Raw genomic sequence first — 24,476 nt, forward strand, 5'->3', positions numbered from 1 at the left:
GTCTCTACTAAAAATACAAAAATTGGCCGGGCGTGGTGGTGCGTGCCCATAGTCCCAGCTATTTAGGAGGCTGAGGCAAGAGAATTGCTTGAACCCATGAGGCGGAGGTTGCAGTGAGCCGGGGTCATGCCACTGCACTATAGCCTGGGTGACAGAGCAGGACCCCATCTCAAACAAACAAAAGATTTAGGGTTTGGAAATGGATTGGAAAAGGGATGCCCTTTAAGGAAGAGCACAAACCAGAAGCTTGGTTTGGAAAACGTTGTTTATCTGCCTCCAGCTGGCAGTTTCCTGCCACTACATGAAATTGCAGCTCTTCAAGGGATTCGTTTGTACATTTTTACATTTTCATTGCTTTTCCAACTGTAGGATTTATGACCAGAGGAAAATTGATGAGAATGAGAACAATGGAGTACTCAAGAAGTTCTGTCCTCATCACCTGGTAAGATTCATGAAGGGCCAGTTGCTGCAGGCTTCCCTGACTCAACTCCAAGGCTGCACCTGAACTTGTTGGTATGGTGGGAAGAGCTTGGACTTTCAAGTCAGTCATCTGGATTTGAATCCTGGCTTTACCACTTACCAGCTTTGTGATCTTGGCAGTCACTTCACTTCTGATAGCCTCAGTTTTTTAATCGACAAAATAGAAATAAAAATAACTGCCTTGCACCTTGATGGTGAGGCCTAATGAGACAGTGTACATAAAATGGCTAGCACATGGATGACAACCAAAAGAAAGCCCCAAGATGCTACCCCCTGAGGTGGTCATGTTTCATCAGTTGTACTCTTGTCTCTGTCTGTCTTTCTCAAATCTCTGGGAGAAGATATAGGGGAGTTTGAAGGAAAAGCTATTTCCTGAAGATGGTATAACAAATGGGGGGGTGGGGCATCAGTCAGTATCTGCTCCTTATTGCAGGTGAACAGTGAGTCCAAAGCAAACATCACCTGTCTTGTGTACAGCCACGACGGCACAGGTACGTGAGCAGGGCCCAGCTCCTAGGCTGGCATGCCCCCTCTGTCTAGGGAGCTGCTGAGCCAGTGAGGCATGTGCCCTCCAGTGCTCACCACTGTGCTATAGCTCCAAGTAGAGCAGCTGGGGAGTAACTGCTGATGGTGAGCACATAGCGGGAGGATACAGTAGATGACCCTTGGAGATGCCAGGTACCATTTGCAGAATGCTGCAGATGATATTTGGCAGGGCCTGTCCTGAAGCCCAGGTTGCTTGCCTGAGCAGGTTCTTATGCCTTTGACTCATTCCTGAGTTAATGGGTATGACCTTTTTGAGCATTCTGCTGCCCCTGGGTTGGCAGTGTGTTCTTAGTCTACCCTGTACAGTCGGACTTGCCTGGTGTTCCAAATAAGATGGGTGCTACACCTGGGTATTTGGAGGGGGCACTACTGGCAAGAAGCCCCACCCCAACCCCCACCTCCTGGTCCCTGCTTTTTTCAGCCTTTGCCTTCACTGCTATGTTCTTGTTCTTGGCAGAGCTCCTGGCCAGTTACAATGATGAAGACATTTACCTCTTCAACTCCTCTCACAGTGATGGGGCCCAGTATGTTAAGAGATACAAGGGCCACAGAAATAATGCCACAGGTGAGACTGTCTTCCTAGGTTTCTTTGGCCCAAGCCTGTTGGCTTTGGAGAACCACAGTGTCTTACTCAGGTCATACAAATAGAAACTACCTGCCTGTGTTGCCATGGGCACTGAGGGATTATCCTGAATTGGGCTGGAGTTTTCATGTTTTCTCCGCTATGCTAGAGGAGAAAGCGCTCAAGAGCATCTCTTGCCACTCCAATAATGTTGCTTCTAATTGGTTTGGACATAAGGAGGCTAGACTAACTGTTTTTAAGATTTCAGGCAACTTCAAAAGAAGCACAAATGCCTTGTTAGGGAGTCAGGGAAAGCCCTCTTCAGTCAGTGGTCCTGAATTGCTTAAAATAGGGAGTGACCTTATACCTCTAGGAAGGAGGAGTAAACGATTCTTTTAGATGAGGCAGAAGAGGAGGAATGGTGGTAGTAACTAGCCCAAGATTGGCCTGTTTTGTTCCATGTCTGTGGTTCCCAAACTTTGGGGCACATTGAAATCATCTGATGTTTTTTGTTTTGTTTTGTGTTCATGAGACAGGATCTCACTCTGTTGTCCAGGCTGGAGTGCCATGGTGCAATTATGGCTCACTGCAGCCTTGACCTCCCAGGCACTGCAGCCTCAACCTCCCGGGCTCAGGTGATCTTCCCACTTCAGCCTCGTGAGTAGCTGGGACTACAGGTGCATGCCTCTACACCTGGCTAATTTTTGTATTTTTTGTGGAGATGGGGTTTCACCATGTTGCCCAAGCTGGTCTCTAACTCCTGGGCTCAAGTGATCCGCCTGCCTTGACTTCCCAAAGTGCTGGGCATGAGCCACCAATCCCAATCCTGGTGTTCTTTTAAAAATAACAGTTTGGCCTTAACCCCATATATTCTGATTTAATAGGGATGGGCTGCAACTTGAGCACTGAGATTTTTAAAAACTACCCACATGATTCTAATGTCCAGAAAAGTTGAGGAATCATTTCTCTATTGTTACCACTCCTAGCAGATACCTGTCATGATTTTGTCTTGGAGATAGCAGTTAGAGGTTAGTTTTATTTTTTTTCCTGAGCTGGTAAGAAGGGAGGGAAAAATCTGTTCTTGGATCTCAGTACACAGGCAGATAAAGGAAGGGTGCCAGTCTCATGGCCAATATTGTACTGACCATAGTCATTGGAACTCTTGGCTTCTTTTACTGATTCCGGAGAGTGGAGCCCTGTTAATGGTAGCAAGCACAGATCACTTGCTTCTCGAGGCAGTTGTGGCATATACCTTCATCAGTCTCAGATCAGCTGATGACCCAGAAATACTGACAAGGTACCAATGAAGTCCACATATCAAAGATAATCCTAGGCCATAAGACAGTGCTGCCTAAGAGTAGGCAGAGCTGGGATGATTCAGGGTGGGACAGGTAAGAGATTAGAGAGGCCTGTGGTTACTTGATAGGGTATAAACTTACGAGACTAAGGCTGCTGCTAAAGGACTGCAGATTCCTCTGCCCTAAGGAGCGAGCTCTTTGCGAGAATATAAATCATCTCTTGGGACTGGTGTGATTCTTATAACTATCTGTTAAACATGCATAATCTAGCTGATTTAGAGTTTGTGAATAACTAAATTCCGTTTGAGATGAATATATATAGGCCTGATGCCAACCCTCATGTGGTTTCTTCCCTCATTTATCATTTCAGTAAAAGGCGTCAATTTCTATGGCCCCAAGAGTGAGTTTGTGGTGAGCGGTAGTGACTGTGGGCACATCTTCCTCTGGGAGAAATCATCCTGCCAGATTATTCAGTTCATGGAGGGGGACAAGGGAGGCGTGGTGAGTATGGTGTGCTGAGCTGGCTGGCTCCCTAATCTCTCCAGTCATTAAGGTAGGTTTTAGCAGGGACACTGAATTCTCACTGTGACTACATGATACCATGTTTTAGAGGTCCAGCCAGCCATAAAAGACTAGTTAGCCTGGAGGTGCTGAGTTTTTGATGGATTATTTTCTTCCTGTTCCTATCTTCTGTCCCTGTAAAGCACAGTTTATTGAGACAAGAAAGGGATCTTAGGGAAGAACCTCTGTCCTGTCCTGAGTGATGTAACTTATCTCTAGGCGTGCACCTTTTCCAAATGAAAAAGCGTTAGTGTTCAGGGCGTACCCTCCTACACAAGGCTAAAGATTTCTCCATGTCTCTTCCCTTTAAACTAAACTAAGTAGTGATCTTGGCTGGATCTTAGATTAGCAGATAAAAGCTATAAAGAGCATTTTTTGGACAGTTGGGAAAATTAGAATATGGTTTATACATTAGATAACATGGTATTCAATATTAAATTGATTTGATTACTTAGAATATTCTTGTACTTAAGAGATACATGTTGTGAAGTATTTAGGGGTGAAATGTCATGCGTACATTCAAATAGATAACAAACACATATACATGTGTACATATAAGGAGAAAGCAAATGTGGCAATTGTTTTTTAGTAGCTGAGCAGTCTACTTGCTGTATAACCCATGATCGTATCATAGTCTGCCTGTCCTTTGAGTTCTGCAGCCCTCTGTGGAGTTAGGGCAAAAAGGAAGAGTGAGAATCGAGTTAGGGAATGAAGAGCAATCAGCTCTTAAGATGTATCTGGTTAACCTTATCTTTTTTTTTTTTTTTTTTTTTTGAGACCTAGAATTAGGAAAGAGTTCAATCGCTTTCTGTTACAAGGTTTTTGGACCACAGGAGATGGGAAAAACACAGTTTGGAAGACTAAATTATACTGATTGCCCAGAATAGTCTGGTTATCCAAGGCCTCTAAGGAATGACTGAGACAGCTTAGTCTCTCTTCCTTTTTATTCCTTCTTAGCTGTGGGGAACTTCAAAGAGCCTAGCCATCTCTTGATGAGGTTTTTTCAGAGAGTGGTTTTAGAACTTAGAATGGTTCTTTGCAATCAGGATCCCATTCCTTATGTTTTTCTTGCCCTGGTAAAAGGGTATTTCAAATTTTCTTCTGGTTTCCTCTAAATTTCAGGGACCTGGGACCTGCATAGATCTAGGGTTTTTATGGTTTGAATACAAATGGAGAGGAGTCTAGAAGTTCAAGGTGTGTCTCACTCTTCCCTGCTTCATTTCCAACTCTTCCATAGGTCCCCCTGTGTCATCTGCAGTGAACAAACCCAAAACACTTGAGTCTTAATGGGAATTATGCAATAGGCATTTAGAGAAAGGAAGTCAGAAGGGGCCAGTGAATTTTTTCTTGACATAAGCTATTGCCTTGCATTCTGTTCCAGAGAGATGCAGGGCTGAATGCCCTCTCCCAGGCCAGCATTTGTCCATTCTCCGAAAGCATTCTGCAGGCCAGTTTGCTTTTAGCTCAGCCAATGCCAGGGTTTGATGATTAACCCATTTGCCCAGGTGAGGAAGGCATCTACTTGGGATGGGTGGGCCCCAGGCCTAAGTTTTAGTGGTCCTAAGAGTAAATGAGTAGAATAAGAGATATAGAGGCTACCCCTGAAGCAAATTTCCTTAGATGTTCTTGTCTCTGTGTAAGCTGAATGATCGATGTGGTCTTTTACTTGGCTCCCTCTGCTCTGTTTTTTGGTCCTAATTTTCCAGCAGTGGGGGTTACCAGGCACTACTTTCAATGTAGTAGACTCAGCAGTTCTATATCATGCAAATTGTAAATGTAGAGTAGAATGTAATTGTAACGTAGAATGTTAGAACCAAAGATCTTAGAAGTTATTTTCTACCTTGCCCAGATCTCCTGACTGATTTGAGGATCTTTTCTTTGTTCCCATTCAGCTTCACAGGGACAAGGGTTGGGGGTGGTATCAGAGGACAGCCCCTTAGTCTCCCAAGAGCACTTTGATGCTTGATCCCATTCTCTACATTCCCCCAGCCCAGTCATCTAAGGCCAGAGCTCTTTTCTCTGCTCAGGCATTATTGACAGGATAAGTCCTGGCATTCAGACAGGTCTGGTGAAGTGACCAGGTACTCTGGCCCAGAAGTTCTCTGTCGGCTCCCCCCGCAGGCTCCAATTCAGGTACTGTATGTTATTCTCTTGTTCCTCTTGCCACTGGCTTTTTCCTTAGTCTTAAGTTCCAAGGAATTGTTCCCCTGTGTTTTTTTATTTTGCTGACTTATTCAAGCAGAGCTAGCTCAGAGTACAGGTCTGTAACAAGGGCTTATTAGGAGATAGATGAAAAAGTGCAGGTTTGTATATGTAAGTTGTCCATTACTATAGATAGATACTATTCCAGGCATTGGACTTTAACTGCACTGCCTAAAAGAGCCCAAAGATAAACTTCACAATAGGCTGATATGTGGAATGGGAGGAGTAGATAAAGAACGGGGTTTCTGTTTTATTCATAAGCTCAGTCTTAGCTTCAGTCTTTTCTGAGCATTTGTTTATTTGTAAGATGGAAGTCAAAGTAAGTGGGAAGTCTGTAGGTCAGCTCTATTTTCCATGCCTGCCCTTGACTTCTCCTCAGCTGTTCTCTGCCTGTGCAGGTGAGGCAGGGGAGGTGGTTGGTCCAGAGAGAACTAAAAGAAGTTGTTTTCTTGGACTATAGGTCCAGCTGCAAGGCAGGGTGCCTTTCCTGTGTGTTCCTCTTTTCACTAAAAGACTCAAAATGCTTTAGCAGCTAGATCTGGAACTAACTCTTCCGGATGGGGTAGGAACTTCCCTGCCCTTCCCTTAGGGAAGCTCATGTTTCCAAGTCAGACAGCAGGGGGCATGGGTGCCTTTCGGACAGAAGGAAGCTGCCTAAGCTAGAAGGCCTGCCTGCTGTAGTTTATTTCTTTTGCCTTGTTCAGTGAATTTACCCAGAGGGTGGCTGAGATTGAGGCTTTGGGAGCCCCAAGAAGCTGCTTGGTTTTAATGTGCTGCCTTATAGCTGAGCCTGTTGTGCTCAGGGCAAGTAGTAGGATGTTCCCCCTGGGATGTGCAAGGTTCTCTCAAGCAGACATGAGCCTCCATCACTCCCACCACTCCCTGCAACTCAGCCTCCTCTTCTCAGCCTGTGCCTTCCTCCAGTTCTAGTAAACAGTGCCAAATGAATATAGTTCTCCGACTCTTCTCTGGGGGTTCATTGGCAGCTGCTGCTTTCTTCGTTTTTTAAAATTTATTTGCCACTTGGTGAAAGCCACTGAGATGGTTTTTTCCAGCCTTGGGCAAGTTGGAGCTTTGGAATCTGGAGTGAATGAGGTCATCTGGATTTCATTGTCTTCTTACGAAGCCAGCAGTAAGCTTGGGCAGTCCACTCACCCACCCCTAGGGCCATATCTGGGGATGAAGCCACCCCTGACCTATACATAGGAAATGATTGATGTGCCTGGTCTTATACCCAGTCTGTGTCTGGTTTCTCTACCCTCAGTGCCCTTTGGCTTAGGCTCAGGATGGGTGGGCCTCCCTTCCCCAGCAGCTGCCTCAGCCCTGATCAAGGGCAGTTATTTGGCTCAAGGTGAGTAGTGGTTTTTAAACCCTACTCCCACACACTGCTGAGTCTGTGTTTTCCTTTCTTCCTGACCAGGTAAACTGTCTTGAGCCCCACCCTCACCTGCCTGTGCTGGCAACCAGTGGCCTAGACCATGATGTGAAGATCTGGGCACCCACAGCTGAAGCTTCCACTGAGCTGACAGGGTTAAAAGATGTAAGTGGCTGACTACAGAAGTTATTTTCTTTCTGCTTATCCACATACTGTTGATTCTTATTGTCATAGGGAGGAATAACTTGCTGCCCAGTTCTTTAAAGGCACTGCTCTAACACCCTCCCCCACATTCCTGTAATTTCCTCTGTAGGAACAGTCCTGCTCCAGGGGGCAGCTGTGAAGTGGCACTAATTTGTAATAGGATGGGGATAAGGAGCATCTTTAAGAATTATTCTGTATTAAAGCCTGCCACCTTTTCAGCAGCTGAACCTAGGGCATAATTTCCTAATCTAATGTAGCTCCACTTCAACTTAAGGGAAGCTTTTATTGGGATAGGAGATCAGCCTTCTTGATCAGGTCCCAGGTTCCTCTTCATTGCTGCCCCCTCTTCCCAACCTTTTTGGGTTCCAGGTGATTAAGAAGAACAAGCGGGAGCGGGATGAAGATAGCTTGCACCAAACTGACCTGTTTGATAGTCACATGCTGTGGTTCCTTATGCATCACCTGAGACAGAGACGCCATCACCGGGTAAGCTAGGGTTGGAAATGAATTCCCAAGGGAGTGACCCTTTTAAGAGGGCTAAAAAGTTCCAGAGTAGTGACTTCAAGCAGTAATCAGGTGATCTTGGTTGGATTTCCTATCCATTGTCCTCTATCCCCATCAGATCCCTGATATAGCCTTGGAAGAGACATCAGCAGAAAAGGGTGGTATCTACTTTTGTCCATTGCCGTCCATGTGTAATGCTATCTTCATAAAGGCAAAAGCTGGAGGGTGGAGGAGGGAATTGAGAAGAAATAACAAGTCTCAGTGTGACCCTTCTATTTTTCCTCTTATGCCAAAAGAGGCCTAGTTCAGGGGTTGGCAGACTGGCAGTTGGCCTGCTGCTGGTTTTTGTAAATAAAGTTTCATTGGCTTGCAGCCACACCCATTCTGTGTATTGTCTGTGGCGGCCTTCACGCTACAATGAGTTGAATAGTTGCAATAAAGACCATATAGACCACAAGTCTAAAGTATTTACTATCTGGCCCTTTAAGAAAAATTCTGCTGATCTCTGGCCTAAAGCATCTAAATTCTGGCTAAGACCTAACAGGCTTGTCCTTGTTCCATCCAGGGAAGTTACTAACAAGCCTTTCCCATCCACAGCGCTGGCGAGAACCTGGGGTTGGGGCGACAGACGCGGACTCTGATGAGTCTCCCAGCTCCTCAGACACATCGGACGAGGAGGAGGGCCCTGACCGGGTGCAGTGCATGCCATCTTGAGGCCTCATACCTAGGTGGGGCAGGCTGGGGCTGCCAACCTGATCCTGCCTGGGCAACCCTTTCCTGTCCCAGGCCCTACATTCAGCAGAAACGCACTTTGGACTTTTTGCTTTAGATAAAAGAAAGACATCCCAGGAGAAGGACAAACCAGAGGAGTGAACCAACAAAGAGTACCTAGGAATGGGAGTTGAGCCCTGGAATGGGGCTCCATGGAGAGGTGCATAGGACTCAGCAGAAATGGCCTCTCCCCAAAGCCTCTTTTTGAGAGGAGAGGGAAGCCTATTTTGTTAACTGGTTTGGGATAGGGAATGGGGTTTCTTTTTCTTTAATCTCCCTTGTTTCTTGGGTGGGGGGAGGGGTGGGGGGAACAACTGGCTATTCAGTACCAAGGGGCCAGAGTGGAGGGTAGGAGTGCCACTCTCTCTTTGGTTTAGGTTTTTGACCTTTTCTTCCTTTGTTTTTTAAAAGTTTATGACAGTTGGTTTTTCCCCCCCTCAGCAACCCCATCCCAGAATCCTATTTTCCTGGGAAGTCCTTAAAGCCCCTAACCATCCCACACTCTTCACTTTCCTTTCCACCTTATTCATTCTCTGTACTTATCACAGTGTTTTGCACTTGATTACATATCCTTCACTCTCTTCTCTTCATCCCATCACCCCCTAAATAGGTCAGGTGAGGGAGGTTGGGAAGAGGTGGGAGGAGGGGCAGAAGTGAAGGAAGAATAGGAAGGATATTACCTCTTCTGTTATTTTTTTAAGAAACATTGTTTGGTGGCAGCAATCTCCCTGTCCCTATCACTGTTAGAGGCCTAATTTTATATCTATAAATATATTAAAAAGCAAGTCAAACTTGGATGTATCAAGGTAAAATTATTGTCAAAGTTTAAATACCTATATATTCTCTATGAATGCAATAAAGGGACTTAAGAGTGAACAAGAGTAATGGTGTGGAAGTGACACCTGGGGTCAGTTTACCTCTATGTATGGTCACTAGAGATTGGGACTTACCCTTTAGGTTTTAGGAGGCTCGAGAATGGAAGGATCCTCATTTCTGCCCTTCCTGGTTCCCTGCTTTGGCGTAGGGGTTGGGAAAAACAGGAAATTCCTCTCAGCTCTGCCTCAGATCTCCTACCTCTCCTTAAGTCTTGTAGGGGGTTCCAAGGATGGCTCTTCTAACCAGAGGCTGGCCTGCCTTTAAAACTTAACTACTTTAGGGTGGTGCCACCACTGCAGACTATTGTGGTAGTTTGTGACAGAAGACATGTACACACACACCACACACATACATACACACTCTCTCACTCTGTCTCTCTTACCTTTAGCTGCTTGATCTTTAAGCCATCCAACTTCATGCCAGTTCCCTTCTTTATAGAAGAGTGAAGGGAAAGACTTCCTGGGTTTGACTTAAACCTTGTCCACCTCTTGATATTTTAGGATTGAGGAATAAGTCATTAATCTAAGGACTGATTACAGTGGCTGGAGCTTGGGCACTTGTCTTGTCACTGGTCACTGAGTCTGAAAGTCCCAGCTGAATTCTTGCCCTTAAGTGCTTTTGCTGCTATTTTTTTGCCCCCAGTTCCACAAGATCCAACCAAGAATTCTGTATCCTGGGACAGTCAGATTCTACTAAATCAGGCCAGGAAGGAGGGGAAAAGAGTGAGAGAATGGTATCCCCAGATACTTCTTCCTCCTGCCCCTTTTCCCAGCAGCTCTGAGACCAGATGTTGGCTGCTGTACTTACTCCCTGAGGTAGGGAATGTGTGGTGATTGAGTGGTCTGTGTTCCTATTGCTGGTGGGGTGATAGGGTGGGCTAAAAACCATGCACTCTGGAATTTATTGTATTTTCTCCCAGTAAAGCTTTTCTTCTCCCGACTGCTGCTCTGTGTGGTATGTGGTCCATTTATTCACAATGGATGGTTTTTGTTCCTACTAATGTAGGTACCTAGCCTTCCCCTCTCATTCTGCACATGATACAGTGTTAGAAAGTCCATTTTGGGAGACCCGTATTTCCAGTGCTTGGGCTCCAATTGGAGACTGTTGGAAGTAGGATACACTCCATTTAGCTCAGTGATACTTAGGAGATTGGGTGGGGTGAGGGTATACACTTGGGGTATTTTCCCAGCCCTTGCTCTGGGCCATAAATATTGTTCCCCCTCCCTTCCCAGTGATTCAAAGCCTGCAAAATCCTGGTCACTCACAGAAATTTTAAAATCAGTTAGTTGCAATACAATCAATCACCTTTATTCCGGGTTAGAACAAGGCCGTGCACACTGCAGACAGAAGAGCACAAGATAGGGGCAATCTCACAGCAATATAAGGAGTGGGTGGGCAGGTTAGTCTTTTTAGATTATTTTGCCTTACAGAGAAACTACTAGACTCTGCTGAAAAGAACCCTGTCTCTCTTCTCCCATTTCTTCCATAAGAAAGGCTCCTTATTCTCTCTCTCACTCTAATGTAACATATCCCAAATGGAAGGACAGTTCATGCTCATTCCCCCCACCCAATTCTACAAGTATCTCTCTCTTCTTAAGGGAGAAGCCAGACAGGGAAAGGGAGACTTGGGAAGGTCCTTTAAGGCAAAACTGTGGAGTCCTAGAGGTGTGTGTGTTAAGGCAGGTGTCTGCAGCAGTGGCCAGAGGGGCAGGGCACGCTAGGCTGGGCTAGGAGTTAAGAGTACTGTCTAACCAGTCTGGCTTCTTCCTTCTTCCAGCAGCCAGCCCTCCCCTCCCATTAAAGTTTTACTCCCACATCCTAAAAGCTCCTAACTTGAACTTTGTCTAAACAATCTCTGAGACTGCATGTGAATTTAATGTTTTTTGAAAAAGCTTTCTTTTTTGTTTGGACTATGTAGCAATTTGATTCTGCCACTCCCTTCACTGTGGCATTCCCCTCCCACCCCCGCTCTGGCCTAGACAATAAGTTAATGCTAGACACCACAAAAAAGGGCAGACATGGCAGTGCAGTTTTAATATACATATATGTAGAATATATATGTACACACAGTTAGCACGGTCAGGGTGGGGAGGGGCATCTTGGGGTAGGCAGGAGGCTGGGGTCACTCACTGTACTGTAGTGATGTGGCTAGGAGGTGTTCACAAGCCCAGGGGGCCAGGATATCTAGTAAAGAAGGGTTTCCTAAGTGCCTTCCGGGATTGAATTGGGGTGGGGATCGGTGCAAAGGAAAACACTGTAGTTAACTTCTTTCTGGCTTGGGATGTTCTTCACCAAGGAGAGAGGGAAGGTTGCCTACAATAACCAAGTTGGGACCCTATAGATGGTGGTGTCAGGATTCGTGTTAAAACCTAAGGGTCTCATTCTTCAGCCTCCCTAGGTTTAGAGTGCAACAGTCTGAGTAGGAACAACTGAGTGGAAGAGGGGGCTCCCCTCTCTCTGCCCTCATCCCCATCTCAGGCTCAGTGGTACATGTTCCCAGCACAGTCTCTCCAGAGTACAGGTGGGTGGGGGCATCTAATGCTGGCTGCTCCATGGGGTTTGATCTTAGGGACCAGGAAAGGATCCCTGGCTCATACCTATGCTAGGCCCATGAGAGGCAAAAAGGGACCTGCTGGTACTCAGGAAACAGCTAGTCCAGCACAGGAGTACAAACATGGAACTCTGGCTTTTCTTTGCCCCTTCCAGGTGGGGGATGAGTGGTCTCTTTGCCTTCCCTCCCCACTGCTTTTCCCTGGATTCACCTACCTCTCCCATACCTTACCCCTATGTCAGCTCCTCAATGTAGGAAAATGCAGGTCCTTTCTGCTTCCACACTTTAAAGATATGGGGGGAGTGGAGGAAAGGGAAGTAGGAGGAATGTGCTGATTTCTATTTGCATAGAAATAGCCCCCACCTCCTCCTAAAGTGGGGAAACTCAGCCCCCTCCCCTAGCCCCTGACCCCCATCCCCTTAAGAAGAGGAACTAGATGAGCTAGACATATAGACAAACAGCCAGAGCGTGCGCACACGCACACACACGCGCACAGTAAGGGGGTTAGGACCAGGTTAGTAAGTGGGTAGATGGTGGGTTGCCCTTGCCCCCTCTCCTGGAGGATGGGGGAAGGGAGTGGTCTGATGAAGGTCCAACCTTCCTCTTCCTCCCCCTTGCTCAGGCCTTCTTCGGTGGGGGAGCCAATTTGATGATCTCTTCCTCAGAGGGCTGCCGGATAATGTCTGGGGGCAAAAAGGGATGTGTCCAGGGACAGCAGTGTGGGAGATGCCAGGCAGGCCCATTGGGCATCTGCCTCCACTCTCCCAAAACTCAAGTACTACAAAGATAGTCAACGGGACGAGGCAGAGGTGCAGCTAGTTAAAGGAGTGGCCGCTTACCTTTGTACTTCTTGGCACTGGGGATACGGGTTAGCTTGGTGTCCAGCTCATCCTCCTCAGAGATCTTCAGCACACGGGTTCTGTAGTCAACCACCATAGTGAGTAGGTCAGGACGGCGGGAGATCTCAAAGATATGCTCAATGTAGGAGAGGTTGTCTGGAGGAAGGCAGGAGATAGGGTCAGAGCTAGGCTGTAGAGGTCAGCTTCCCCTACTCCACCAGACTAGTGACCTGGAACCAAAGCTGAGTTGCTGACATTGGTTATGGGAGGGTACAACACTGGAGGAAGAGGGGCTACTAATCCAGGAGAAGAAAGCTAAGGTACCCAAACAACAATACAGAGGACTGTTCGCAGGAAGGGCAGATAGTTGGTCAGTGAAGTTTCTAGATTGTGGTTAGAATGAGGGGTTTAGCTGAGATACTAGCTCCCATATGTTGTGGGGAGGGGACAAAAGAAAAATCAACTTGACTTCCAGATACCCCACCCCCACCCCCATCCTTTTCCACTTTCCATCCAAGTAAGTATCAGAATTTGCTGACAGCACATGTAGGACCAGCAGGGTGGAATCTCTAGGCAACCCAGGAGAGATTCTGGGCCTGGTGAGAAACGTTATTCTAAATGAGAGAAGGTATGGACACCACCAGAAGGACGATGTCCATGGCTTGGCCAATTCCAGGAGATTATAGATGCCCTTAGACCTTCTTCCCTGGCTCCTCCCCTCTGACTGTTGCCATAGTCTAACTGTAACACGTCCTCCTTTATACGTTCTCCCTGCCAGCCACACAGCAGTCAGAATAGTATATCTGAAGGGCCCTGAGTTCACTCACCTCACCTATCCAATACCCAGGCTCTCTACAACACAGTCTTACCTTACCTTCCCAGCCATTTCTAAACACCCTACATCCTAGTCAAGCCAAGCAGGACTGATTGCATTTCCAAACACACTAGATACTCTGTGACAGTGTTCCTCTGCCTGGCATGCCCTCCTTTGGATCTCGCCTTAGAAATCCCACTCACCTTTCAGGGCCATCTTAAACACCAATTCTTCCCTAAAGCCTCCAGCTGTGCGGGATTACTCTAATCCATAGATCCCACTCCCCAAGCAGTAGTCTCTCAAAGTGGATAAGAAAATGATAGAACTTGTAGTTTTAAGTTTTACCAGTTTTTAAAAAATGCTTAACAAAGATTAGTGTTACTATTTACCAGATTAGATTACACTTCGAGTTCTCCCCTCATTCAGGTATTCTTCCATTTTTATTGTCTAGAATTCTTCCCAATTTTTGCCACTTAAAATTTTACTATTTTTAGATTGTTTTTATGTTCTGTTGTATATGTGATAATAGCACAGGAGTATCTGAATAACATTTTTTACTGATGAGGGGCACAGTGAAAAATGTCTAAGGCCCCCATACTCTTAGAGCACCTCTCTTCTGCCTTGCTATAGAGGGGTACACATTGTGGATATAAAAGCTTTGAGCTCATCTCTATTTGCTGAATGAACTGAGCCTGAATGACTGATGACAGGACCCCTGTGCTCCCCTCCCCCACCTTTGTCCAGCTTGTTGTGGCTCTCCAGGAAGCTAAACCAGGCACTGCCAGTAGTGATCTCCTCACTCTTTTCGCTGGGGATGTCTTCCTTGCAGGCCGACTTGAGCTGTTCTAGATCTTCAAGGGTGATGTTGTTGGTCAGGTCTTGCAGGAGGGTCCCGTACTCAGCCATGACTGGGGTTGGGAGGCGACAAAGGGATAGGAGTTGAGCTTAAGGTATGGAGTCTGGTTTACTCACTGGCACTACCCTCCTACTCCCCACTCTGCCCTACCAGGCATGTGCCTGGAACATGGAGGCTGGAGGTGGCTAGGGCTGGAGGGAGAAAAGGAAGACCTAGGGGAGGCGGTCAGGGTAGACGGGAAGCTAGGAGCCAGGCTGGAGCCTAGAGTGACAAGTCATACCTCCTTCCCCCCACCATCTTTTTCTTCTGTTTTCCCCCTCTAACAGTAACCCTGGCAACAGTTCCCCTGACTGAGGAGGCGGTTACCATAGCAACCTGCTCCCGACTTTCTCATCCGCTCTCTCCAAGTCCCCCCTCAGAATCGCCCCACCCACTTCCAACCCCTCCCCATGTCAGGGAAAAAAAACTCCAAAACAACCAGGGCGAGGCTTGCTGTGGCAGTGAGAATCTGATAAAGAGCTGGAGGGTTTGGTAGGAACTCATGTGTTCTAGCTTCCCCATTCTGCCTCAAAGGCAAAGGGGTCCCTCACTTCAACTCCCCACCACCCCACTAATGACTCATTTTGGATGGATGCCTAGTTGCTTGGTCTGATGGTTCCTTGGCCCCACCATGCTAGCCTTGTATTCAGTCATTAGGGTTCGAGGTGGGGGAAGCAATGGACCACCCCCACCTTTGTGGAGCCCATTTTCTCCTTTGATGGTTACCAGGCCCCCACTCAGCTCTCTCTGCTACCCTTTGTGCTGTGCCTGCAGCCCCCGTGCCCAAGAATACCAAGCGACTGGCTCTGGCCCCCTGCCCAGTTCCCAGGCTGGCTGGGTGGTGGGGGGAGGGGACTTTAGATGCGGCTTTGGGAGAATGGCAAAAGGGGACTGCCCCCCCTTCTCGTATCAACATCCTACTGGCACTACCTTCAGCATGGTCTGATGAGATCAGCAAGGCCAGATCTCACCTAGGCTTTCACCCCATCCCTCTTTCATGATCCTTAGGTGAGAAGTAGAGAACATTCAAGGCCTTCCTTCCACTAAGATAGGAACTGTGGCTAAGACAGAAGAAAGAAGGTCAGATGTTTGAATGGACTTTCTGGATTTGATAAAATGTGACACTAGTGGTAAGCTCAAAAATGGAACTTATTTCCACAATGAGTATCTATTTCCTTTTAGTCAGAAAAGTAAAGCATGTTTTAAAAAGTAAATTGTATCATAAACACACTGTATGCGACTAGACCAAGGGGTGGGCAAGCAGCAAGATGACCTTGTCCCTGACTGAGGCTGCCTGCAAATCACCCCAGCATTAGGCTGGGAATGTGGCAGATCAAAGGGGCTTGGTTGACACATTCACATTTTCCTTCTTGCTCTACTGCAGGGGAACTGAGATTGGCATGGTGGTCACAAAATAAGAGATACAGACCCAGAAGTCCCCATTCCCAGCCCCCTACCCGGACCAGAATAAACAAGCCTCCCTTGGTGGCAGGCACCATGACACAGGCAGACAATGAGCCAGACAGGAGGGCTACCATGACCCCCGCAAGAAACAGGCAGTCATAGGCATGCTCAGTTGCACACCCAGGTGCAACCAGACAGAAGGGCCCAGCAGTGGCCCTGCCAGGCCGGGCCAGGAACAATGCTCTCTGACTGTCAGCACCAGGAACTGTCTCTGCCTTGAAATCTAGGTCACAGCAGCAAGCTCTGGAGCCCAACCCCCCTCACTTCACTGATAATCCAAGGACAGAAGGAGGGGGGTACGGGTGAGGGGGATGATGGGGAGGGGACTAGAGATGGAGATAAGAATGAGTAGGGGGGCATGAGTACAACTGGAAGGGAAAGCGCAGCAGGAGACAAGAAGACCCTGCCCCAGTGGAGGAAACTCTGGGGCCAAGCCCTCAGCTGGAAAAGGGGGCAGGATTGGGGGTTATACTTCCCTGCTTTCATATGGAAGGAGAGTTTGTAAATATTACAGATCCTGCGGGAGGAAAGAGTGCATCTGTGTGTGTGTGTGTGTGTGTGTGTGTGTGTGTGTGTGTCGGGAGGAGTTCAGATTTAGGGCTTTGAATCTAAAACAGATCTACAGAGGAGGTAGGCGGGAAGAGATTAATGTGTGTAACACACTCACCCACAAAGACTTGGGGGCAGTGGGTAGGAGCTTTCTAAGAGAGTGAAAGATACAAGGAGGCCCCTAAGAGAGATGGGGGTAGGAATGTTAAAGTGGCAGAGGAGAAATGTGTGTGTGCTCGGATCTTATGGATGCTAATCCCCGGGTTGTGGGCACAGCTCTGGAGGAGGCAGTGGCTGGGTATCTGTGGGTGTGTTTGGATGTTCTGGTAATGGAGGTGTATGTGCCAGCACTGGATATATGGCTGTGGGTGTGTTTGGATGTTCTGGTAATGGAGGTGTATGTGCCAGCACTGGATATATGGCTGTGGGTGCACTGGCTGTGAGTATCTGTCGTGTGTGTGTTTGTATGTGTCTAAACCAGCCAAGAGCATGTGTAAGAAGGCATATAACCACAGGCTCACATCCAGAGGGGTGAGGGGAGCCTACAGAATGGAGAAAGAGAGCTGGAGTTGGGAGACAGAAAGAGACTAAGGCTGCAAATGAGGCATGGGGGGCGAGGGGGAGGAGAGCATACGGTCCACAACTATAGAAGGCTGTAGCCTCAGCTCATCTGTTACTATAGCAACCTCAGTTCTGGGTGCCCCCCACCCCCAGTCGTTAGGATGACACCACTAGATGGGAGGAGTGTGGGGAATGGTGAGTAAGAAGGGACAGAAAGGATAGGAATAAGGCCCCCTGACGGTACAAGGAAAGGCAGCCCAGTTGCCTCCCTTCTTGGAGAGATCCATTTGCCTAGGCCTTAGTATGGCAGAAGAAGCAAAGGGAGTGTTGTTTAGGGGAACTGCTCTCAATTCTCACTGATCAACAGTTGTACCTGGGCTGGTCTGGCCTGGCCATGGTGGGGCTTGGCAGAGCTTGTTTCCTTCATCCTCCATGTCACTTTCCTCACCAGAGATTCAGATTTCCTTAGGGCCCGTGGAGAAATCTGCTCTCTGGGCTCTGAAAAATCCTCCTGATTTCTGGAGCAGTGCAGAGAGCTGCTCAGGGATCACCAGGCAGTCTGGGCGGAGGCCATTCTTGGGACAGGATACCAGGGCAGGAATCAGGAACCCGAGCCCCGGCTGCCAGGAAGTCAGTCCTCTTCCCTCCCAGCTTTCTGTGCTAGGCTCACCGCTTCCTCACACCTTCCTTCCTTCCTGCCTCCCTCTCCTTCCAAGCTGGCCCCAGGCACAGCCCTGACAAAGGTCAAACCAACTGAGGATGCTGGGGAAGAGGGGCAGGAGGTAAGGACCATTATATACTGACCTTTTAGGGTGGGACAGGTGGGAGCTCCATGGGCACTGGGGTAAGAAGAGCCAGGCCCTGGGAGTGCTTTGAGAAGCCTGGCAATTGGGATAACCACCTGTGGAGGAGGTGGCAGCACCAAAAGAATTTCTGTGCATTTTGACATTAAGTCGTGGTAGATTATCCCTTCTAACGTTTGGTTCCAAATCCTCTGTAAATTCGAGAAGGAAGCCTGAAGATTAAGAGTTGCTGCCCGTCCCTCTTCCACATCTGTTGCAGCTGCCTAAGCCTGAGGGGAGGGGCCATCCCAGACAGCTGCAAGGACCTAGAGGTCCCTGTATTGGGCAGGAGGGGACTCCCAGGCACTCAAGTCTGTCAGTCTTCTGCCTGAAGTTGGAAGTAATCACGGAGAGGCAGAGGGGTTGGAAGGGAGAGAGTAGGGGTCCAGCTTTCCTATTTTAAATTATAACTGGGCCCCAAGTTCAAGCAGTCCTGTAGTTTATTTCCTTTAATATCATTCTCAATTAATTTCTTCTTTAAGCTTTTTATCCAGCTTTGTGGGGGAGGAGGGGGTTGTCTTTACTCCTGTAACAAGGAAATTGAGGGTTTTGAGGCTCCAGGGTCAGCCTGGAAGTGACGAGAGGCAGGACATCTGGGCCCTAAAATGTTCACTTCAGTCCAAGAAGCAAAATGGATTACCTTTGGGCATGGGGACAAGGATTAGCCTTCAGCCCTTGGTCTAGAAAGAGCCAGACCCAAGATGGGGCATCAGGAGATAGCTGGCACTGGATCAGGCAGAGCAGAGGAGGGCCGGCTGATGGCGAGGAGGGGAATGGGGCCTAGGACTCTCCCCAGCCCATCTCTGTTTCCACTCTTCTGGTGTGGCACTCCCTGCTTCTATTTCTGTCTCTCTCCATCTCTCTCACTCTGTGTCATGCATTTCCTTTCTACTTCATCTTTCAGTCTCTCTTTTCCTCCTTTCTATAGGCTTTCACCCCTTCTAGCATTTCCTACTCACCTATCCAACTTAGTGGTAGCCATGAATACTTAGGACTCCTGAGATCTGTGCTTCACTGTCCCCATCTGAATATTCGGAGCTGCAATTAGGAAGGGGTGAGCATCCCTGCTACAAAAGACAGAGTAAGTTTGGTGGGAGTGGCTTGGAGATTCAGTGGTTGGCTGCCTACCAGCTGGTGAAGATATCCATCATGACATTGTGCGTGAGGATCTGTGTGAGAGAGTGAGGCGCTCTGTGATTCTGTGACCCTCTTCATGCATGATAATACATCCACACATGATGGGAACGGAATTGAGGAAGTAGGCAACCAGGGAAGCCTGCAGCCTAGGGCATCACTGGCAATTTCCCCAATGGAGTATTTAACCACAAAGGGAAGAGCAATTAAAGCTAATCGCTCGGACAGCCTGGGGCCCAGACACACATACCGCTTTCCCTAACTCCCAGTGGTCTCCCCCAGCCTTCATCCTCCCTAATTTGTTTAGTGCACTCTCAAACACTCTTTGCACTTCTCTGACCATCTCTTTCTCTCACTTCCTCCCTCTCCCTGGTTCCCTGACTATCTCTGGACCTCTCTGGAGATGTCTGTCTGCTTCTCACACACATTCCTCTCATTCTCTCTCTGACTTGGGTTCCATTCTTGGCTGACTCATACCCATTCTTTTTCGTCTCCGTTTCTTCCACCCCCTCCTCCTCCATCCCTTGGCCACTCTTACCCAGAAACTAGCCACTCCCAGCACGCTAAGCCCTAACTGGACCCAGGAAGAGAAGCCACCAGAAGCCCCTACCCTCATTAGTCTGCAAAATCCTGTCTCCTTGTTTTAGAGGAATGAGACCAAGATTTTCTCCCATCTTTCCCCACAGTTTTAAAGAGGAACAATCTGAAACCATGGGGCTGGGAAAAGCTGCCAGAAAATCAGGATGGATTTGGGGACAGTGGCCCTTTCTGTCCACTCAGCTGTCCTGTCGGACTGATGACTTGGAGCCCGCAGTTCAGAAGACTCCTCATGGGATGCCCCACCCCACAGAGTGGGGGTGTGGTGGGCGGCCGGATGCGTAGTCCAGGGACGTTTGTGATTTGGAGTGTGCTAGACTATGTGTATAAGTCACATGGGTGTGTGTCACTGTGTGTGCTGGCGTGCCTTATAGGTGTGCGTGTTTCCCTGTCAGTTTTGACACGGATTATATGAAATTAATAAGGGTTTTTACGTTAGATATACATCACTTCTCTACACCCCCAGCTCCTCCTTCCCTCTGGACAAGCTTTCCGCCAAGCCCACCTCTTCCCCAGGTGCAGTGAGCTGGGGGTGAGGGCACATGGTACCAGCCGCCCGCGGAACCGAGACAGGGCTGGGCCGGGAGACCGCCAGCGGAGGCGAGTCCGAAGCCTGAGCGGGGAGGGAGGGGCGGGCGCTGGCCTGGCCGAGCCGGCTGGGCGGGAAGCAGGCTGCATCCTAATCCACAGGCCCCGGTCCGACTCCCAAACTGCCGTTCAGCGTGGAACGGGCTGGCCGGAGCCACGCCGCCTCCAGCACACGCTCGGCGCTCGGGACGCACCGACCGAGGGACGGACCCCGTGAGGCCTGACACAAAGTGGACTCGTCCGGGGTCCCCACACTCCCCGTCTGGCCCCCGGTGTCCCAGATCGTTGCCCCTCCAAGCCTAGACCCCCAAATCTGCCCCTTCCCCGCGACATGTCTCCTCTCCGCCCCTCTCACCGCCTCTGGAGCTGAGCGCTCAGGGCGCGGGCACTCCTGAGTCCCCGGTTCCTAAGCAGCGTCCGGAACCTCCTCCTCGGCTCCCGCCGCCGCCGCCGCCGCTTCTGCCGCCGCCGCCGCCTCTTCCGCCCGCGGAGCCGGAGCCCGAGCCCAGCGCCGCTCACTCCACCCGGCTGGCCGGTGATGTCAGAGCCGGGGAGGGGCGGGGGGCGGGGAATGGCGGGAGGAGGGGGAGGGATGGAGAGGCAGGAGGGGGCGGGGGACCGAGGGGCTGGGGTTCTGGAAGACTCCTAGGATGGGGGACAGAATTGGGCGGAGGGCTGGAGCGGAGACGGTCTCTTCCCCCTGAACTGCGAAACAATTCTCATATTTAATTCTTACCCAGTAGGGCACCCTCCTCCCCTTTTGACCTTTGGATGACCACGGTGCCTAGGACCCCTGGGAGGCACAGAGTAGGTTTGGTTTAGGGGGTTGGAAAGCCTTTGGGGGCTGGATTCTCTTAGCTGCTGGCTTTAATATTTGTAAAAACTTCTTGCCTTGCCTTAAGGGTCAGGGGCGCAGTGGAAAATGACTGATCAGACTTATCCACATTGGGAGTGAGGGGTTGGGGCCACATGGGGACTTGAGGAGCCCTGGATCTTCTCTTTCCAGGATGATGCCTTCAGGCCCTCTTGCGTGCCTCTCACCTTTCCCAAACATGCCCCACTCCTGCCTTCCCCCTACCATGATGTAATTTTATTTTCTGGGGAGAAAAAGAGCAGCAGTGAGCTCAGCATGCAAATATAGACAACTTGCAAAGCCACACTTAGCTCCGTCTCCTAGCTCTGCCCCTCTGCCCAGGCCCAATGTGGCAGCTCTCACTTCCCCTCTACCCCAGGGACTTTCCTCCCCCAGATTCTCAGCCAGACTGAAAAGAGGAAAGGAAGAATTGGAGAAGCATCTGTTTTCACCCCCATCTCTATAGCCTAAGGGGTCTTGCCTCAGCTCTGGGCAGGGTTTGGCCCTGGAAAGAAGTCTGACCCTGGGTAGGTCCTTCCTGCCAGGAACTCCAGCAGGCCCAGGTTGGGGGATTTCCCTCAGTGTTTGTGCCACTTCCAGGATCACCCATCTCACCTCAGTTCCTACCTGGCAGAGACTCCTCCAGAAACCTCAAACGAGCCCCTCCTTTCTTGGGTCTACACCATTCCTAGAAGAGGCCCAAGTTCCTGCTGCTCTGGGTTTCATAGCATTTCTCTGCTGTTTCCTCTCCCCAGCATTCCCTGTCACACACTAATCATTTGCCTTTGTATATATCATGTTTGCTCTGTGTTGTAGGGACAAAACCTATTTCGTTGACCCATCTTTGAGACTCATGTAGTTTCTAAGTGAAAGGCTCAGGTCTGGAGGCAACAAGACACAGGGGCCTTGGGCTGCGTGCTAGTTCCACCCATTCCTTGGGCAAGTTATGCCTGAAAGCCTTAGTGTCCTCACCGGTCAGATCAGGGTGCCAATGTCTATTTCTGAGGGTTCTTCTGAGATTCAGAAATAGTAAGTCTCTAGGGACTGGCATAGATGGGTGCTTAAAAAATAGGAGCTATTATTTAGACCGGGGCCTTCCACTGACCTATGCTAGACAGTAAGCTCCACAATATTATTGTAAGACTAGCTTAGTGCCCATACTACTTATTAAACATTTATTAAATAGCTACAAGTTGGAATGAATACATAGTTTCTGCTTTCTACACCCCTGCCACATTCTCTAGGAACACTTCCTGGACTTGTCTGTGGAGAGTGAAAATATATCTAATCTCAGGTCTCATCTTTCCATACTTAGAAATCCTCTAAGTCTCTCAGCAACAACTTTACACCTGATCCATGAAAAATATAATGTTGGCTTGGCGTGGTGGCTCACGCCTGTAATCCCAGCACTTTGGGAGGCTGAGGCAGGTGGATCACCTGAGGTCAGGAGTTCAAGACTAGCCTGACCAACATGGTGAAACCCCGTCTCTACTAAAACTACAAAAAAGTTAGCTGAGTGTGGTGGTGGGCACCTGTAGTCCCAGTTACCTGGGAGGCTGAGATAGGAGAATCTCTTGAACCCGGGAGTCGGAGGTTGCAGTGAACCGAGATCTCAACAACTTTACACCTGATCCATGAAAAATATAATGTTGGCTTGGCGTGGTGGCTCACGCCTGTAATCCCAGCACTTTGGGAGGCTGAGGCAGGTGGATCACCTGAGGTCAGGAGTTCAAGACTAGCCTGACCAACATGGTGAAACCCCGTCTCTACTAAAACTACAAAAAAGTTAGCTGAGTGTGGTGGTGGGCACCTGTAGTCCCAGTTACCTGGGAGGCTGAGATAGGAGAATCTCTTGAACCCGGGAGTCGGAGGTTGCAGTGAACCGAGATCTCACCACTGCACTCCAACCTGGCAACAGAGTGAGACTCCATCTCAAAAAAAAAAAAAAAGAAAAAAAAATATATATATACACACACATATATATGTATATGTATATATATATAATGTTTATTATTTATGGGCATCATCTCAAAAATATATATATAATGTTTATTATTTATGGGCTTGTTTAGCTATTTGTATATATTATATATATAAAATGTTTATTGTTCATGGGCATCATCTCAAAACTATATATATATATGTTTATTATTTATGGGCTTATTTAGCTATTTGGCCCTCCCATCCCCAACTCCCTAAACTCCTTTTTGCTTACCCCAGCCTGGGCCTATTCTGGAAAGACTGTGGGTCCTTCTTGCCAAGACCTCCAGCAGGCCCAGGTCTGGGAGATCCCCATTGTATACAATATCTCCTCTCCATTCCCATGGCCACCACTTGGGTCCATGTTCTCCCAACATCACTCCAATTATTATAACAGTCACTGATTATGGGTTGGGCTCCTTACCTCTGGCATCTCCATCATCTCCCCTCCCCATCCTGCTTATCGCTACCAGATTAAATTTTGCCCTGCCTCCTCGGCTGGCAGGATTCAATTCAAACAGCTCTACAACCCAGCCCCATTACGCTTACCCAACTTCATGGCCACAACTTGATTTTTCTTCTTGTCTCTCTGGTCTCTGTGCCCCCAATATGACAAACATATCCTGCCAGTACTTGATGTTTTCCACTGACTGAAATGTCTCCTCCTCAGCTCCTTTGTCTCCAACCAAATCCCATTCTTCAATTTAAGGCCTAGTAAAGGCTTACTTCCTTTGTGAAGTCATCAAGCCCACTCTGATCTCTCTTCTGAGTCCATTCTGTTCTTTCCTTTGTTCTTCCTTTAGGAAACATTTATTAGGGACAACTTTTGAGTGTCAGACCCTGTGGACACAAAGAAAAAGCTTGGGTTCCTGCCTTCAAGGGGCTCACAGTTGAGTGGGGAAGACAGACACGTAAATGAAGAACAATAATAGACTGTGCTGAGTACTGGAATGGAAGTGCAGCAGGAACTCAGAAGAGGTCATCACTGGAGGGGCCACCTCTGGGAAGGCTTCACCAAGGAAGTATAATTGGAGCTCTGTCTTGATGTTCAAATAAGAGCTGCAGAGAGGGTGCTATCGAGCAGCACATAATCACTTAATTACATATTGCTTTGTATTCTTCTTCGATTGTTTAGTATGCTTGTCTTGACTTCTCCGTGAGGCTAATCAGCTCAAGATCAGGGACAGGCCTAGCACTCTCTGTTCTCCCAGAGCCTAGCAGTGGCCCTGGACAAACACCATGTGTTCAGAAAAGGCTTGTTGACTTGAAGCAGATAAACAATCCAGGCTTCTCTGGGAAAGCTGCCTGGAGGAACCCCAGTCCCCACTATAAGAGTCCCCCAGCTCATCCCTAGCAAGGCACCCACATCTGAATTCCCCATCAGTGGCCACCTCCTCCTGCCACAGGGGTGAGACTTCACCAAAATACAC

The 24,476-nt window shown here is 48.5% G+C and overlaps 2 protein-coding genes across 11 annotated transcripts in view; one reads left to right on the forward strand and one right to left on the reverse strand.

Moving 5' to 3' along the window:
* Window positions 1-10,318, forward strand: part of DCAF8 (DDB1 and CUL4 associated factor 8) — a 46,893-nt gene extending 36,575 nt beyond the window's left edge. For all 10 annotated transcript variants that reach the window (XM_008964281.6, XM_008964287.6, XM_008964279.6 and 7 more), the window contains 7 exons: window positions 370-442; window positions 914-971; window positions 1,484-1,591; window positions 3,257-3,387; window positions 7,070-7,189; window positions 7,598-7,714; window positions 8,330-10,318. In XM_008964281.6, the coding sequence (XP_008962529.1) occupies window positions 370-442; window positions 914-971; window positions 1,484-1,591; window positions 3,257-3,387; window positions 7,070-7,189; window positions 7,598-7,714; window positions 8,330-8,446 (724 nt within the window). In that variant the 3' untranslated portion in view covers window positions 8,447-10,318. The remainder of the gene's footprint in view (window positions 1-369; window positions 443-913; window positions 972-1,483; window positions 1,592-3,256; window positions 3,388-7,069; window positions 7,190-7,597; window positions 7,715-8,329) is intronic.
* A 347-nt stretch (window positions 10,319-10,665) lies between these two features.
* On the reverse strand, window positions 10,666-20,781 carry PEA15 (proliferation and apoptosis adaptor protein 15). The gene is made up of 4 exons (XM_003811886.5): window positions 20,569-20,781; window positions 14,318-14,491; window positions 12,770-12,925; window positions 10,666-12,613 (listed from the first exon to the last, which is right to left on the reverse strand). The coding sequence occupies exons 2-4, from the start codon at window positions 14,487-14,489 to the stop codon at window positions 12,549-12,551; spliced, it is 393 nt and encodes a 130-aa protein (XP_003811934.1). The 5' UTR covers window positions 14,490-14,491; window positions 20,569-20,781; the 3' UTR covers window positions 10,666-12,548.
* Window positions 20,782-24,476: the final 3,695 nt, after the last annotated feature.

The sequence above is a fragment of the Pan paniscus genome, chromosome 1 (genome assembly GCF_029289425.2).
Source record: "Pan paniscus chromosome 1, NHGRI_mPanPan1-v2.0_pri, whole genome shotgun sequence".
NCBI lineage: Eukaryota > Metazoa > Chordata > Mammalia > Primates > Hominidae > Pan > Pan paniscus.